Source organism: Sciurus carolinensis, chromosome 17, assembly GCF_902686445.1.
Source record: "Sciurus carolinensis chromosome 17, mSciCar1.2, whole genome shotgun sequence".
NCBI classification, from domain to species: domain Eukaryota; kingdom Metazoa; phylum Chordata; class Mammalia; order Rodentia; family Sciuridae; genus Sciurus; species Sciurus carolinensis.
In genome coordinates, this window is record NC_062229.1 from 53460921 (window position 1) to 53473573 (window position 12653).

The 12653-nt window shown below is 41.1% G+C and overlaps 1 protein-coding gene across 6 annotated transcripts in view; it reads left to right on the plus strand.

Annotated features, from left to right (window-relative positions):
* Erc2 (ELKS/RAB6-interacting/CAST family member 2) overlaps positions 1-12653 on the plus strand; it is a 978194-nt gene that overhangs the window by 759643 nt on the left and 205898 nt on the right. For 3 of the 6 annotated variants that reach the window (XM_047532409.1, XM_047532410.1, XM_047532411.1), the window contains 2 exons: positions 3327-3477; positions 4931-5059. In XM_047532409.1, coding sequence (XP_047388365.1) covers positions 3327-3477; positions 4931-5059 — 280 coding nt within the window. The remainder of the gene's footprint in view (positions 1-3326; positions 3478-4930; positions 5060-12653) is intronic. The other 3 variants (XM_047532412.1, XM_047532413.1, XM_047532414.1) reach the window with 1 other exon arrangement.

Consider the following 12653-nt stretch of genomic DNA (forward strand, 5'->3'; position numbering starts at 1 on the left):
AGCAGATAGTTTAGAATGATCATTCTTTAGGTTGATGATGACAGTTAGTGGTTATTAAAGCTGCAAGATGCTAAAGATTGACTTAGAAGAGGAAAATAAGTTTAAGTGGCCAAAAGAAGACATAGGGAACCTAACTAGGAGATTATTACAGTTTTCCAAGTGGAAGTTTATGTAGATTGTACCAGACGTTATGTGCATGTGAATATGTGTATTGGCACCTATTTGAGCTTAACAAATGGGAAGGAGAGACAGAACATAAATAATCTGGTGAAAAAATGAGCAAATTTCATATTTGCTAATCTTTTGAAGCATGGGTCTGCAGTTTGCTTGGTGACTGAAAACTTCACTTCTAATTTTTAAATGTTTACTCTTAGGATATTTTGTGAGAGATGGCAATAATACACAAAAATATAAGCGGAAGAAAAGTAAAGACAACTGCATCCATTCTACCTTCCTGAAATGATGACTATTATATTTTCAGTGTATTTTCTTCCAGCTTTACTTCTCCCTATGAATATAGTTTTATGTTTAGCTGATCTTGTTGAATATATTCTTGCATGTTGAGAACTGTGAAGGGTCTGAGACTTTCCTTTTAGCATGCCAACAGATGAGCCTGCCTTAGTTTCACAGATGCCAGCAAATGACAAGACACTTCTGGGACAGAGATAAAAGAGTTTATTGTTTACAGCATAGGGAGGTTTAATATATTTGTATAAATTCCTGTTGCTCCAAAGACTCAGGGAGGCAAATGGGATGCATCAGATGAACACATATATACAGTTGATTGCACTACAGGAAAACAACCCTGAGCTTAGAGAACTTGAATATTTTATAATTGGCAATAGCATGATTGCCCTTTGTTCCAAAAGAAGACACTTTTATCCAGGGCAGTAAGCACATCTACTCCTAGATCCAAAGGAAGATATCTCTGCCTTTCAGGGGTAGTCCTTAGACAAATATCCTCAGAAGGCTGTCAGAAAAGAAGATAATGTCTTTGCTGGTACAATGTGCAGAAACATAAGAGTTTCATGGAGAATAGTTTCTCAGCAAACCTAAATGTTTTCAAATATAATTAAGATTTTTTTAAATAACCACTTAAGATGACTGCATATAGCTGTAAAGAATCAATCTTAGGTGTGTGACATAATTTACCACTATTTCCTAATTTTCCTAATATTGCTCCTTTAGGTAGTTTCCATTTCAAAAGCTTCACTTAGACATGTCACTGGGGCAGAGGGGGTAAATTATTACAGTCACCTTGTGTGTTGTAGCTAAGTGTGGAGCAGATAGCAAATGGGCTGCCCCTGATTTGAAGTCCGTACAGCCTCTTGAGCTTGGCCTTCTATCTAAATATGCACTGGCTATGAGCAGAAAGCATGTCTGTTGTCTCAAGATGTTATCCAGAAAGAAACAGGTCCTGTAAAGCTGGATATTAATGCTGCTGCTGGTAGTCCAGGCTGCCCTGGTTTTCTTCTAGAAAGTGGGGATATTTCCTGACATGTTCTGCTGCTCATGCATTTGCCTGAGCCTCAGACAGAAGCTCATACTGCTTGGCATTAGGGGGGCCCAGAAAAATCCATGTAAATCCTTTCAGTGAAAAGGGAAAAATCTGAGATCCAATTAATGACCATCTTGTCCAAACATCTGGAGGGGGCCTGGTCTGGTGATGGAGATTAAAGAAAGGCAAAACAGGATAATGACCAGGTTTCAGTAGTGGGACTTGTATGCATGGGAAGTACCCATTGTGGAGGCTTCCCTGGAGCTGTGGGGTCATCTACAGGCTCTAGACTGCTTCATAAGAGACCAGTACTGAGACCAGAGGAAGACTCAGTGAAACACACCCAAGGGAGTCATTCCTAGTCAAAAATTATCCCTGACGATCAAGGTTAAAGTTTGTGACAAATGTGAACACAAAAATTAGACTCTAAAGATGGAAGGAAGTGACTTTAGACTTCTGAGTAGGCAATGATTATAGATGAAGGAGGAGGCAAAACATTCAAATTCTTTAAAAATAAAAGGTATACCAGTGATGTGTTAAAAAGTTTGGGGAAAAAATAGTAAGTGAACTTATCTATTCCTTAAAGCAACATTTTTAAGCACCCACTATATTGTCAGGGCATCTTCTAGAAGCTGGAAAATTGGTGGTACACAAGATAGATGAGCTCCCAATTTAACAGAACAAGTCTAGAAAGCAAATAAATAACACATATCTAAGACCCTATTCAGTGGTATTGAGTTCTGTGGATAAAATAAGCCAATCCCCAAAAACCAAAGTCTGAATGTTTTCCCTGATAAGTGGATGATGATATAAAATGGGGGTGGGGGTATGGGGAGTGAGAGAAGAATGGAGGAACTTTAGATTATGTAGAAGGAAATGAGAGGGAGGGGCGAAAAATGGTGGAAAGGGACAGACATCATTACCCTATGCACGTGTTACACGAATGGTATGAATCTACATCATGTACAACCATAGATAAGAAATGATGTACCCCATTTGTGTACAATGAATCAAAATGTAGTCTGTAAAAAATAAATTAAAAAAAAAATGGAGTTGGGGCTGTGGTTATAGCTCAGTGATAGAGTGCTTGCCTAGCATGTGTAAGGCACTGGGTAGGATCCTCAGCACCCCATAAAAATAAATAAATAAAATAAAGATATACAAATAATAAATGGAGTCATGTGACACACCCCTGACTTGGACACAAGTTGGAAGGTGGGGAAGCACTGCTGGAATGAGCAGCCAGAGAGAGAGAGAGCCTCTCTGGTGGTATAAGTCTGGGCCAAAACCTGGAAGATGAGGAGTTGGGTGACAAAGGGAAAATCCTATGAGATGAGAACAAGGATAACATTCACTAAATAAATTGAAAACCAAAAGGGCACTGATAATAAAATCTCTGTCTGCCTTCAAAAGAAACGCTTGTTGAAAAGAGTAATAGTTGGTACTGAATTGCTACAGTTTTGTTGTGTCATCTTGGAAATGTAGAGCTTTGGCAAATGGATGGATAGGTAGATGGATGCACTGAGGGAGGGAAATATCTTAGAAATGAATGCTCAGATTGATCCCCTCCTACTTCTAATTTGTAGCCATTCCTATGAAGCCATCAAAAGATGTCTCTGTCAGAAGACACAGTGCACAGGTTTCAGGTACTCTGACCCAAACTACTTTGTCCATTGTGAGAGTTAAAGAGATGGCTTGTTTAAGCAGTGTTTGCAATTCCTTCCCATAGTGATCATAGTCTGTGACTCATTTCAACTAGGAATGCCAATTATTTGGGTAGTTTTTGTCCACTATATAAAAATGATCACAATAATCTTTATTTTACCAGACAGGAAGCACTACTTGCAGCGATCAGTGAAAAAGATGCAAACATTGCCTTGCTGGAATTGTCTGCCTCCAAAAAGAAAAAAAAAACGCAGGAGGAAGTCATGGCTCTCAAGCGGGAGAAAGACCGACTAGTGCATCAGTTAAAGCAGCAGGTGGGGCATCCTGCACCAAAGGTGTGTTTTGCTGGGTTTGGGGCCTTGGGTGCTTCCTCTGGGTTTAGCCACTCTTCATTTCCCATGTCCATCCTGCAGGCTCAAGCAGCTAAAACCAGGTAGGAGCAAAATGGCCCAAATTGTTGCTAGAATATCATTTTACAGCTTTTCTGTATTTATGTGCATGTGGCTGGGCTTGTATGGTTTGCAACCAGTGCTGTTTTTCTTTCTTTGTATTATCATCATCTCCTCAGAAATAGCTCTCTGCTCTCTTCCTTCCAGTGGACTTCAACTTGTAGTTAAATTCTAAAAACTCCTAATTAAATTCTGGGCACCTTTTTCCTAGTAGACCTGTTACTTTCTGTCTTGCTCACTTCCTGGTCCCTATAAATAACGTCCCTCATCCAGTTCTTTAGTTTTTTTTTCTCTATATGTTTACGACTTTGGTTCTTCAACTATTTATTTCCCCAGGACCTTTCAGCCAGGGAACATCTCCCAGCCCTTAGTACTGCTAGACTAGGCTTAGAGACCTCTGAGACGTTATTTGGCCTACTTTTTAAAATTAGCTATTTTTTGCCCCATTATCCTGTTTCCTCATCTCTAGAGCATTGTATTTGTTTTGAGGGGTATGGAAAGAGAGATATAGTCCTAACTTGTACAGAAAGTTCTTTGCTTCTCAGAGGGTTTTTCTGGAAGTGGCATAAATGGAAACAGTTGTACCTGATGCAGATTGGAAAATCATCCTTAAAACAGTCTACAGATGTTATTCCTCCTCCATATTTGTAAAGCAATGCTTAAAGATATTCACTCAGATTACAACTTCATCATGAAATCTACTCAGCTGAATTGTCTGTGGCCTCATAATGTGGCTGCTGCATCTTAGTTAGGGCCACATATGACTGGTGCTTTCTAAATGGCAAATGGTTACCATGTAGTATGTCCCCATCAATTTCAGCCCCTGGGACTGCTCCCTACCTGCTAGGGTAATCTATGCTAGTATGCTAAGCATAGTATATAGGGTAAGTGGAAGGGAAGCCTGAAGAAATAAACCCCCTTCCCTTAAAATGGGGTAAACCTTTCCCTCCTCAGGAAGGAAAAGGCATCCTTTGGCCCTGAACTGGAATCTATTTCTCATGGGGCTGCCTTGTGGAAAGACAGAGAGACTGCCGCCATGCCTGAGTACCCTCTCCTTGCTGAGGGAGCGTCTCAGTTGCTGCCAGACATTGGGGTCATTCCATAGAGTGGCATGCCTCGCTAGCGCTGTCCCCTGGGGTAGGGGACCACTTCCATCTGACCTCTTTGTTTGGGGCTGTGCATCTTCTATACTGGGTTTTCCACCCACTTGGCCATAGAAAGTTAAGATGAGCCTCCTTCTTTGCTTTCCATTAAGTCCTTCCCTGTGCACCCTGTGTCCTCCCCTCCTGCACCTAACCATTGTAGCTTTCTCCCACAGGTTTATAGACCTAAGAAACATCCCCTGAGCTCGAATATACCATGCCCTTGTGATGCTGGCTACAGCCCAGATATTACGGCCAAGTACCACGGGTCCAGCTACGATGCATACGTGAGCCAGAGGTCTCAGGTCAGTCAGCTGCTTAGGAGATACTCGCCCCACATTGGGGGTTGGGGTACATAAAAGCTACATCCTATCTTGACCTTCACCTCTTTTGATGATTTCTAGTTCTTTGTGGCCATAAAGTCTGAGATATAGATGATAGCATCAGATCATGATTTGCAATATAGTTATTTATTTCATTTTATTTGTACTTACCAATGGTTCCAAACTTGGTGACCACCCTACAGGGTCAGTTCTTCTGAAATGACCTGGGGTGGTGCAAAGCCAAGGCAGCCAGAGGCATTGCTACCAGTCAAAGTGAATTATTTTTTCCTTCTACCTTTTAAATACTTTTCTCTCCATACCTTTTAGATACTTTTCTCTCCATAGCCCCATCTACTTTTCCCAGTAAGGATTTTTTTTTTCCTTAAGCCGCTTCTTTTTCTTTCCCTGCATCATGAAAATGCACTCCTAGATTCCAGTAAGGGTCGAGTGTGTAGCCCTTCGGTTTGCTCCTGGGAAACTGCACAAAGCCTTCATTCTTAGTGTCAGACTGGGTTTTGGGTATCATGGGGCACATTTGAGAAATCCCAGCTGTGCAGAGCGAGGCTCCTGCCTGGGCAGAAGCAGGGTCTGAAAGGTGGTTGTGGAGAAAGAGCAGCAGAGGAGGAGGGCAGGCGCCTTGGTGTTGTGATTTAGGTTTAAAATCTCTCCCTATATCCTGTCCAGCAAAGTGTAAGACGAATCCTATGAATTTAAGTATCTTTGTTACAAATGATAATGATTCTAAGAATAATAGCAAATTATCTTATAAAAGCAGCTCCTTTGAGTGTTTACTGTGGGCTTGGCCCTGTGTCCAGGGCCCCTCAGGATTTTGTCCCCTTGTCATCCCTGCAGCCCTGCAAGTGGGAGCCAGGATTCTTTTTCCTTTTGAGGGGACATCACTGAGGCTCCAAGTGCGAAATTTACCAGCCCAAAGACACAATTTGTAGTAGGCCTTCAACTTCCAATAGTCCAACTCCACATATACCCCACAGGCTTAGGAAAGAGTCAAAGTGACAAACCCAAAGGTATTCCCAGAAATTGTGAGGTTCCTTTATCCACATAAGCCTGACATAGATGCCCCAAATCCTAGTTAAAGTGTGAAAGACATCAAACATTTGCGAGTGAATTCTGCCTGGAGTCAAGCTCGGGCTATTTTACCATATCAAGAGTAATTACTCATACTTGTCAGCTCTCACCATATGCCAGCCTGGGTCTAAGGACTTTGAATATATCAAATCATCATCTGCCAACAGAACTGAGGGGTTGGTGTGTCACAGAGAAGGAGCCAGAGGTCTAAAGAGGTTGAGCACCCTGTTCAGGCCTCATGGTTGGATATACCATTATGTTAAGGGAACCCCTTGCCAAACAATCTTAAATGGGTTTCACAGATGACATCCAAAATCAAACTGTGTGGGTCAAATTTTGTTCCTAGCACTTGTTAGCTGAGTAGTCATGGACACCTCCCTGAACCTCAATTTCTTCATCTCTTCATGGGGCTAATTCAAAGTATTGTTTTGAAGTACAGTGCTGACAAAGTACTTTGCACGTTGATGGCACATAATAGGTGCTTTGTGTGAACTGCTATTTCTGTCTCTACTACTAATTAATATCACCACCAGTCTTCAGAGGTAGTTTAATTTTCATTTCATTATCACTCCTTTCTACACAGCTGAGTGTTACAGCTCATTGAGAACATACTGTTGGATTATGACAGAAAGAGCAGACAGATGTTGGCACCTAAGCCTTTCTAGTCCTCCTCCCCTAAAGCTTAAGCAGTTGGGAAATGGTGAGCAGATACATCAGGAGTTCTAGACCCCAGTTCCCAACTTGCACTGAGGAGGCACATAGGGCTTAAACCTGCTTGGTCTGGATATGTAGCCTCAGGACAACATCAGCTAGGAAGGAGACTCTGAGACATCAGTCATCTTCACCTGCATAGCAACTTGCCTTTGCCCTACTGGGGCACCTAGCAGAGCCTTATTGGAGGCCAGGCCAATGGAAAGGGGAGACAGTGGGTCTGCCCTGCTCAGTTTCTGCACAAATGGTGAGGTTGACTGGTTCATGAGAGATATCCATATTCGTTGGGCTGCCTTTCAAGCTCAGCTTATCTTATGTAGAAAGTCTTATCACTACCCATACCATCCCTGGTGACTACACGTGAGTAGTTCATTCAACAACCACCAGTTGTACTTTTATAGGCACATAGTGGGTACTCAAAAAACCATTTATTATGTGACTGTATGATTCATGACAGGCACCAGGCCAAGTGTTTTATGTATATATAAGTTTATAAACATTATCTCACTTTTTCCTGATAATCCACCAACCTTCCTTGTACCAGGCTGTCTGCCAAGTGCTAGGGATTCATCCTTGACAGATGTTTTATCTGCCACAATGAGAAAAAGACATTATCCTCATTTTTTAATTGATCAAACCAAGGCTCTGAGAGACCATATGATTTAACCACCATCATCCCATTTATTCCTGCAGTACAGAGTTGGGTCCCAGGGCTGTGGGAGTACTAAATTCTTTCCCTTGACTTGACTAAATACTGTATCCCTAATGCAGTACTGTGAGTCACATTTTAGTTCCCATACCTCACAAACATCATCAGAGAAATCCAGTTCTGATGCTGCAGCCTGTTACTGCCCAGAAGTATGGGGAGAGAGGGATTGGTAGCTTGGTGAGACCAAATACAGCATTTGAATTCAACTCTACAATTATTTATTGAGTGCCTACTCTGTGTTATAGTGCATTTTTGGAATATATCAGTGACCAAAAAAAGAGAAGAAGAAGAAGAAAAAAAAGGAAAGACCCTTTCCATGAGCTTCCTTTTTAATGGGAGAAGAAAGACAATGAACAATTAATGTAATAAATAAATAAATTATGGGATAGAGAAAAAGAAAAATGTAGATCAATGTAAGAGAACAGGAATAACAGGGTACAATTGAGGGACTGGTACCCATTTAAAATATGGTGAACAGGAAGAACTTCATGTGGAAGGAGACATTGGAACAAGGACTTGAAGGAGGCAAGGGAGTGAGTCATGTAGACATCTAGAGGATGAATGTTCTAACAAAGTGAACAGGCTTTGTAAAAGCTGAAAGGCAGCAGCATGCTAGTATATTTATGGAACAGCATGAAGTCAATATGGCTGGGTTGGGTGAGCAAGAGAATGAGTTGTCAGAGCAGTAATGGGTGGCCTGGGCTGTGTGGGCCTCTCTCATTTTGGATCTGCCAAGAGTGGTATGTTCTGGGGCAGAAATTTTCTGCAGTTAGAAAGCAGAATACAGCTGGGAATATAGCTCAGTTGGTAAAGTGCTTGCCTCACAAGCACAAGGCCTTGGGTTCAATCCCCAGTACTGCAAAAAAAAAAAAAAAAAAAAAAAAAGAAAGCAGAATACATTTGCTTCACAGCCTCAGTGCAGAAGGGACTCCCTCTGGACAGCTCTAGATTACCTGTGTAAGGCCACCCTGCTCAGCCCATTTCCTATATCCCCAAACTCAATACTTGATTTACATTTTGAAGAAGCATTGCCACTTCTGTTGGTGCCACAGATCACTTCTGCCAGAATCCGGCTGTCATACCTAGTGAGATTTTTAGGCAGTGTAGAAGCAGAGCTCTTTGACAAAACATTCTCCCTAACTTGCTGGCAGACTCAACAACAGGCCACAGGAGGTACCACGCTGCACCCTCCTTGCTGCAAGACAGTGGAGGCAAGTGGTGGTGGCTGTTGCCATCCCATGGCCCATGCACCATGTTGGCTCTGCCTATGAGGAGAATAACTGGCCTCTAGGCCAGGCCAGGCCAGCTTTCCATACTTCAGTGAGTAGAAACATGATCTTCTCTAAAGACGAATCTCATGTTAACACTCCTCACCCTCCAGCTCTCTCGGTTAAAGACTTCCTTGGCTCCTCTAGGTGTTAGGAGAAAGATAAACTCAAGCCAGTGCACTCTCCACCTTGCACATGCCATTCCTCCTGCTTGGAACACTTTTCCCTCTTTTCTTCACCTAGTTAATGCTTATTCTTCAATGTAACCTCAGTTCAACATCACTTCTTTAGGGAGGCCTTCTGGGAGTAGAAAGAGTCCCAGAAAAATTGGATCAAATCCTCCAATTTGGCCCTTTATAACATATGTATATCTATTTCACAGCACTTGTAATCGATGAAATTTTGCTTTTGGGACTGGGGAGATAGCTCAGTTGGTAGGAATGCTGCTTTTGTTTTTGTGATAACTTGAATAATAATTATCTACCCTGCTCATTTATGAGCTCTGTGAGGACTGAGAACATGGCTTCTTTTGTTGACCTCATTTTCAGGCCTAGCACTTAGCAAATATTTTTTGAATGTATGAATGAGAGGAAACCACCAGGGCATCTTTGGAAGAGAGGTATCAGTTCAATCATGACCCTGTTCCCTTTAGACAAGACCTAGCCTTATAATTCTCACCCCAATATTCTAGGCACCCAATCGCAATCCACAGGAGCTGGTAGAAGAGTGAAGTCTGTTTGCCAATTAACAACCATACAGTGACACCCTGTCTTTACTTGTCACATTGCAAGTCACTTGACCGGGGTGCTTTTTCCCAGGCTAGACTTCTTAAGGTGGTAGTTAATGTGAACCTTTTCCACAAATCTCTTTATCTTATTCTACTTCAAATCACCTCCAATTTCTAGATTCTTCTTGAATAAAATGTCACTCGATTTCCAGGTGTGGCAGAGAATTCTCATTATGAAGGGAGCCCCTCCCATCCATCCCTGGAAACTTCTGAGTATCTCATAAATCAATTTGCCTGGAAATACCTTAACTCCTGTTAAACATCTGTCGGGAAACCAGAGGTGATATGAGATGAGTTCAGAAATTCCAACTATGCCTAACAATGAAAGAATCTTTATGACACTCTTCAGGTGTTGACATTTGGGTGGTTTCTAGGCTGAGCATGGTACAAAGGTAAGAGAGTAATACAGATTAACTTTCCATTTCTTATTTCACTAAGAAAGATAAAAGATTGAACATAGTTTGGTATAGTAGTCATCTAAGTCAGTCTAACTTTTGTTTTCTTCCCATTTCCATTTCTTTACAAGCACACACCTTAGACATTTTACTTCACCTCTTTAAAAAAAAAATCTAGCTTCCAGATTTGTGCAGTTTTGGGAGAGTGTCTCAATTATAAATGAGTTCAGTTTGATTTTGTTTTTTTTCTCTAGGGGAACTAGTTCCAGAAATTATTATTAAAAATTATTTTCCTTCATTCTTCAGTGTTTTGGATACCACCCCCCCAACTGTCCCTCAATGCTTGAAGAAAGAACTGACATCAAAATAATTAATTCTGAAATCATTGGATTTGCCTGCTCCTACAGGGTGTTTGAAGAACACTTAAAACTAAATCTTACCCCCTAAGCCTTATTCCCAAATGCTTCCCTATTGCTGAAGTAGGTGATATACACATCTTTGATAAAATTTTTTTTAAAATGAGGACCAGGCACTATTGTTTAGTTAAAATTAGAACCAGCTTATTTCTCAGAACCAGTTAGAATACTTCTGAGATCAGAGATAAATGGTATTTGATTTTCTTTCCTTTTTCCTACCAGTTCTGGACATTGCTTTGGGCCACCAGGAAACATGCAAGTTGGTTGGGAGCAGGAAGACTTTAAGACCAAGAGATAAGTCCACTGGTTCTCTGTGTTTTCACCCAGAGTTTGCAGGGGGGGTGGTGGGAATCCTACGCCTAGGTAAACATTGTGATGGCCATGCCAGGTTATCACAGTGTAATCTGTTTAGGTAGAGCCTCCCTGGCCTGTGTCGTTGAAGTCATAACTGTCTTCAAGGGCTAGCCAAACAGATGTGGCCAAGAATAGGAGAAGGCAGTGGCTGCTCTGGAATGTGTTCAGAAGAGACACTTGTAAGGATGGTATCCTAGTCAAAATTGGATATCCCATCCTTTTGGGAACACAAGAAGTGTTTAAATGGGATAGTTAGCCAGGAAGTTCTTGTCCCTTTATGTGAGACCAGAAAGCTGTACTTCCCACTTACACTTTCCTTGCATTATATGCAGATAACTCTTAATTACCCTTTTATGGTTCAGGAGGTGAGCACAATTAAACAGCAGTGGAGGAGCTCCACGCAGTAGTGTTCCCATAGCCCAGTGTTGTGTTTGGACAAGCTCCAGAAAAGCTTGATTTGATCCCAGCATTGTAATGCATCGCAGACTTGCTTCAGATCAAATTGCTGAGATGCAAATGCATTGGTCTTTACAGCAGACTCACTATGGGTGAAGCTGTTCCTGTCCCCATGATAGAATCTAGCCACAGCTCTATTTATCTTTGACTTCATTGCAAAGTGTCTTTGGAGTGCACTCTGGAGAACACCCTTTTTAAAAAGAAATACTCAGATCTTTTCTCAGCAGGCTGAGGGCAGGTTGTTTTGGTGGAGGTAAAATCTGAGCTCTGTGATGTTACTGGAAACAGTTTCCTCTTTATATCCAAGTAATTGGGCAAGATGTTAACCTATTCTCTTAACCTGGGAACATTCCTGCCTCAGGTCCCCTGTTGCCTCAAACCCAATACTCAGGCAATCTATTTGTTTGCCAGTTGCAACACAAAAGTATGCTCAAAGATCATGGAGGCAAAGTATTTCTCTGTGATTACATGTGTTTCTCAAATTCTTCTCTTCTCAGAGCATCAAGCTGACTCTGATGGACCACTTTCTGAGTTTTCATTTAAAGGTCTTACTTTGTTGGAAGCCATATTCTAAACACTACTTTAGTTCCTTTCCCTCAATATGCATGGAACACCTGGTATGTTGGATACTCTTCAGCTGTAGGAAATGTTGACTTTGTCCTCAAGCCTCAGGGTATTATGGTCTCTACCAACAGTGGGATAGATATTAACTCATGACAAAGACAACAGGATAAATTGCTGGTTTTTTTTTTTTTTTTTTTTTTTTTTTTGATGTAGTATTACCAAAGTTCAGAAATTCTTTCTTGGCCCAAGGAGTCAAAGAATATGTCTTATAGAAGTAGAAATCCCTGTGAATTTATGATTGGCAAATGGATAGCTTGTCTTTTTATGACAAATGCCTATCCAACCATGGTGCTTCCTCATAAGTTTTCAAGGATCTTAGAACAAGCTTTTCTAGTTACAGAAAGATAAAAAAACAAAACCTCACTTTTTGATTTTTAAGTATAGCTTTTTAAAGTATAATCTTTTAAGTAGAAAACTTAAAAAGACCAACTTTGCCATTGTGTTTCCCTGCTTTTATAAATAAATAATGGGGGAGATGGGTCTGACTTTTAAGTTTCAAAGCCAATTGCCAACTTTGCTTCAGTAATTTGAAGCACCCCCACAGCATCTAGCAGTTGGCAGAGCACATCAGAATAACAGGCTTAGCTCAAGGTGACCAAAACAGAGAATAACACGCAAATGCCAAGAAGATCTCTCATGTGCTGACTCTGTTTTTTTTTTTTTATTCAAATTTCACATCTGTGCTCTATTTTTAAACATTTATTCTTTAAGTGATAACGCATGTTTTACCAAGCCTCTTATTGGATTAGACATGTTTGAAATCCCCTTGA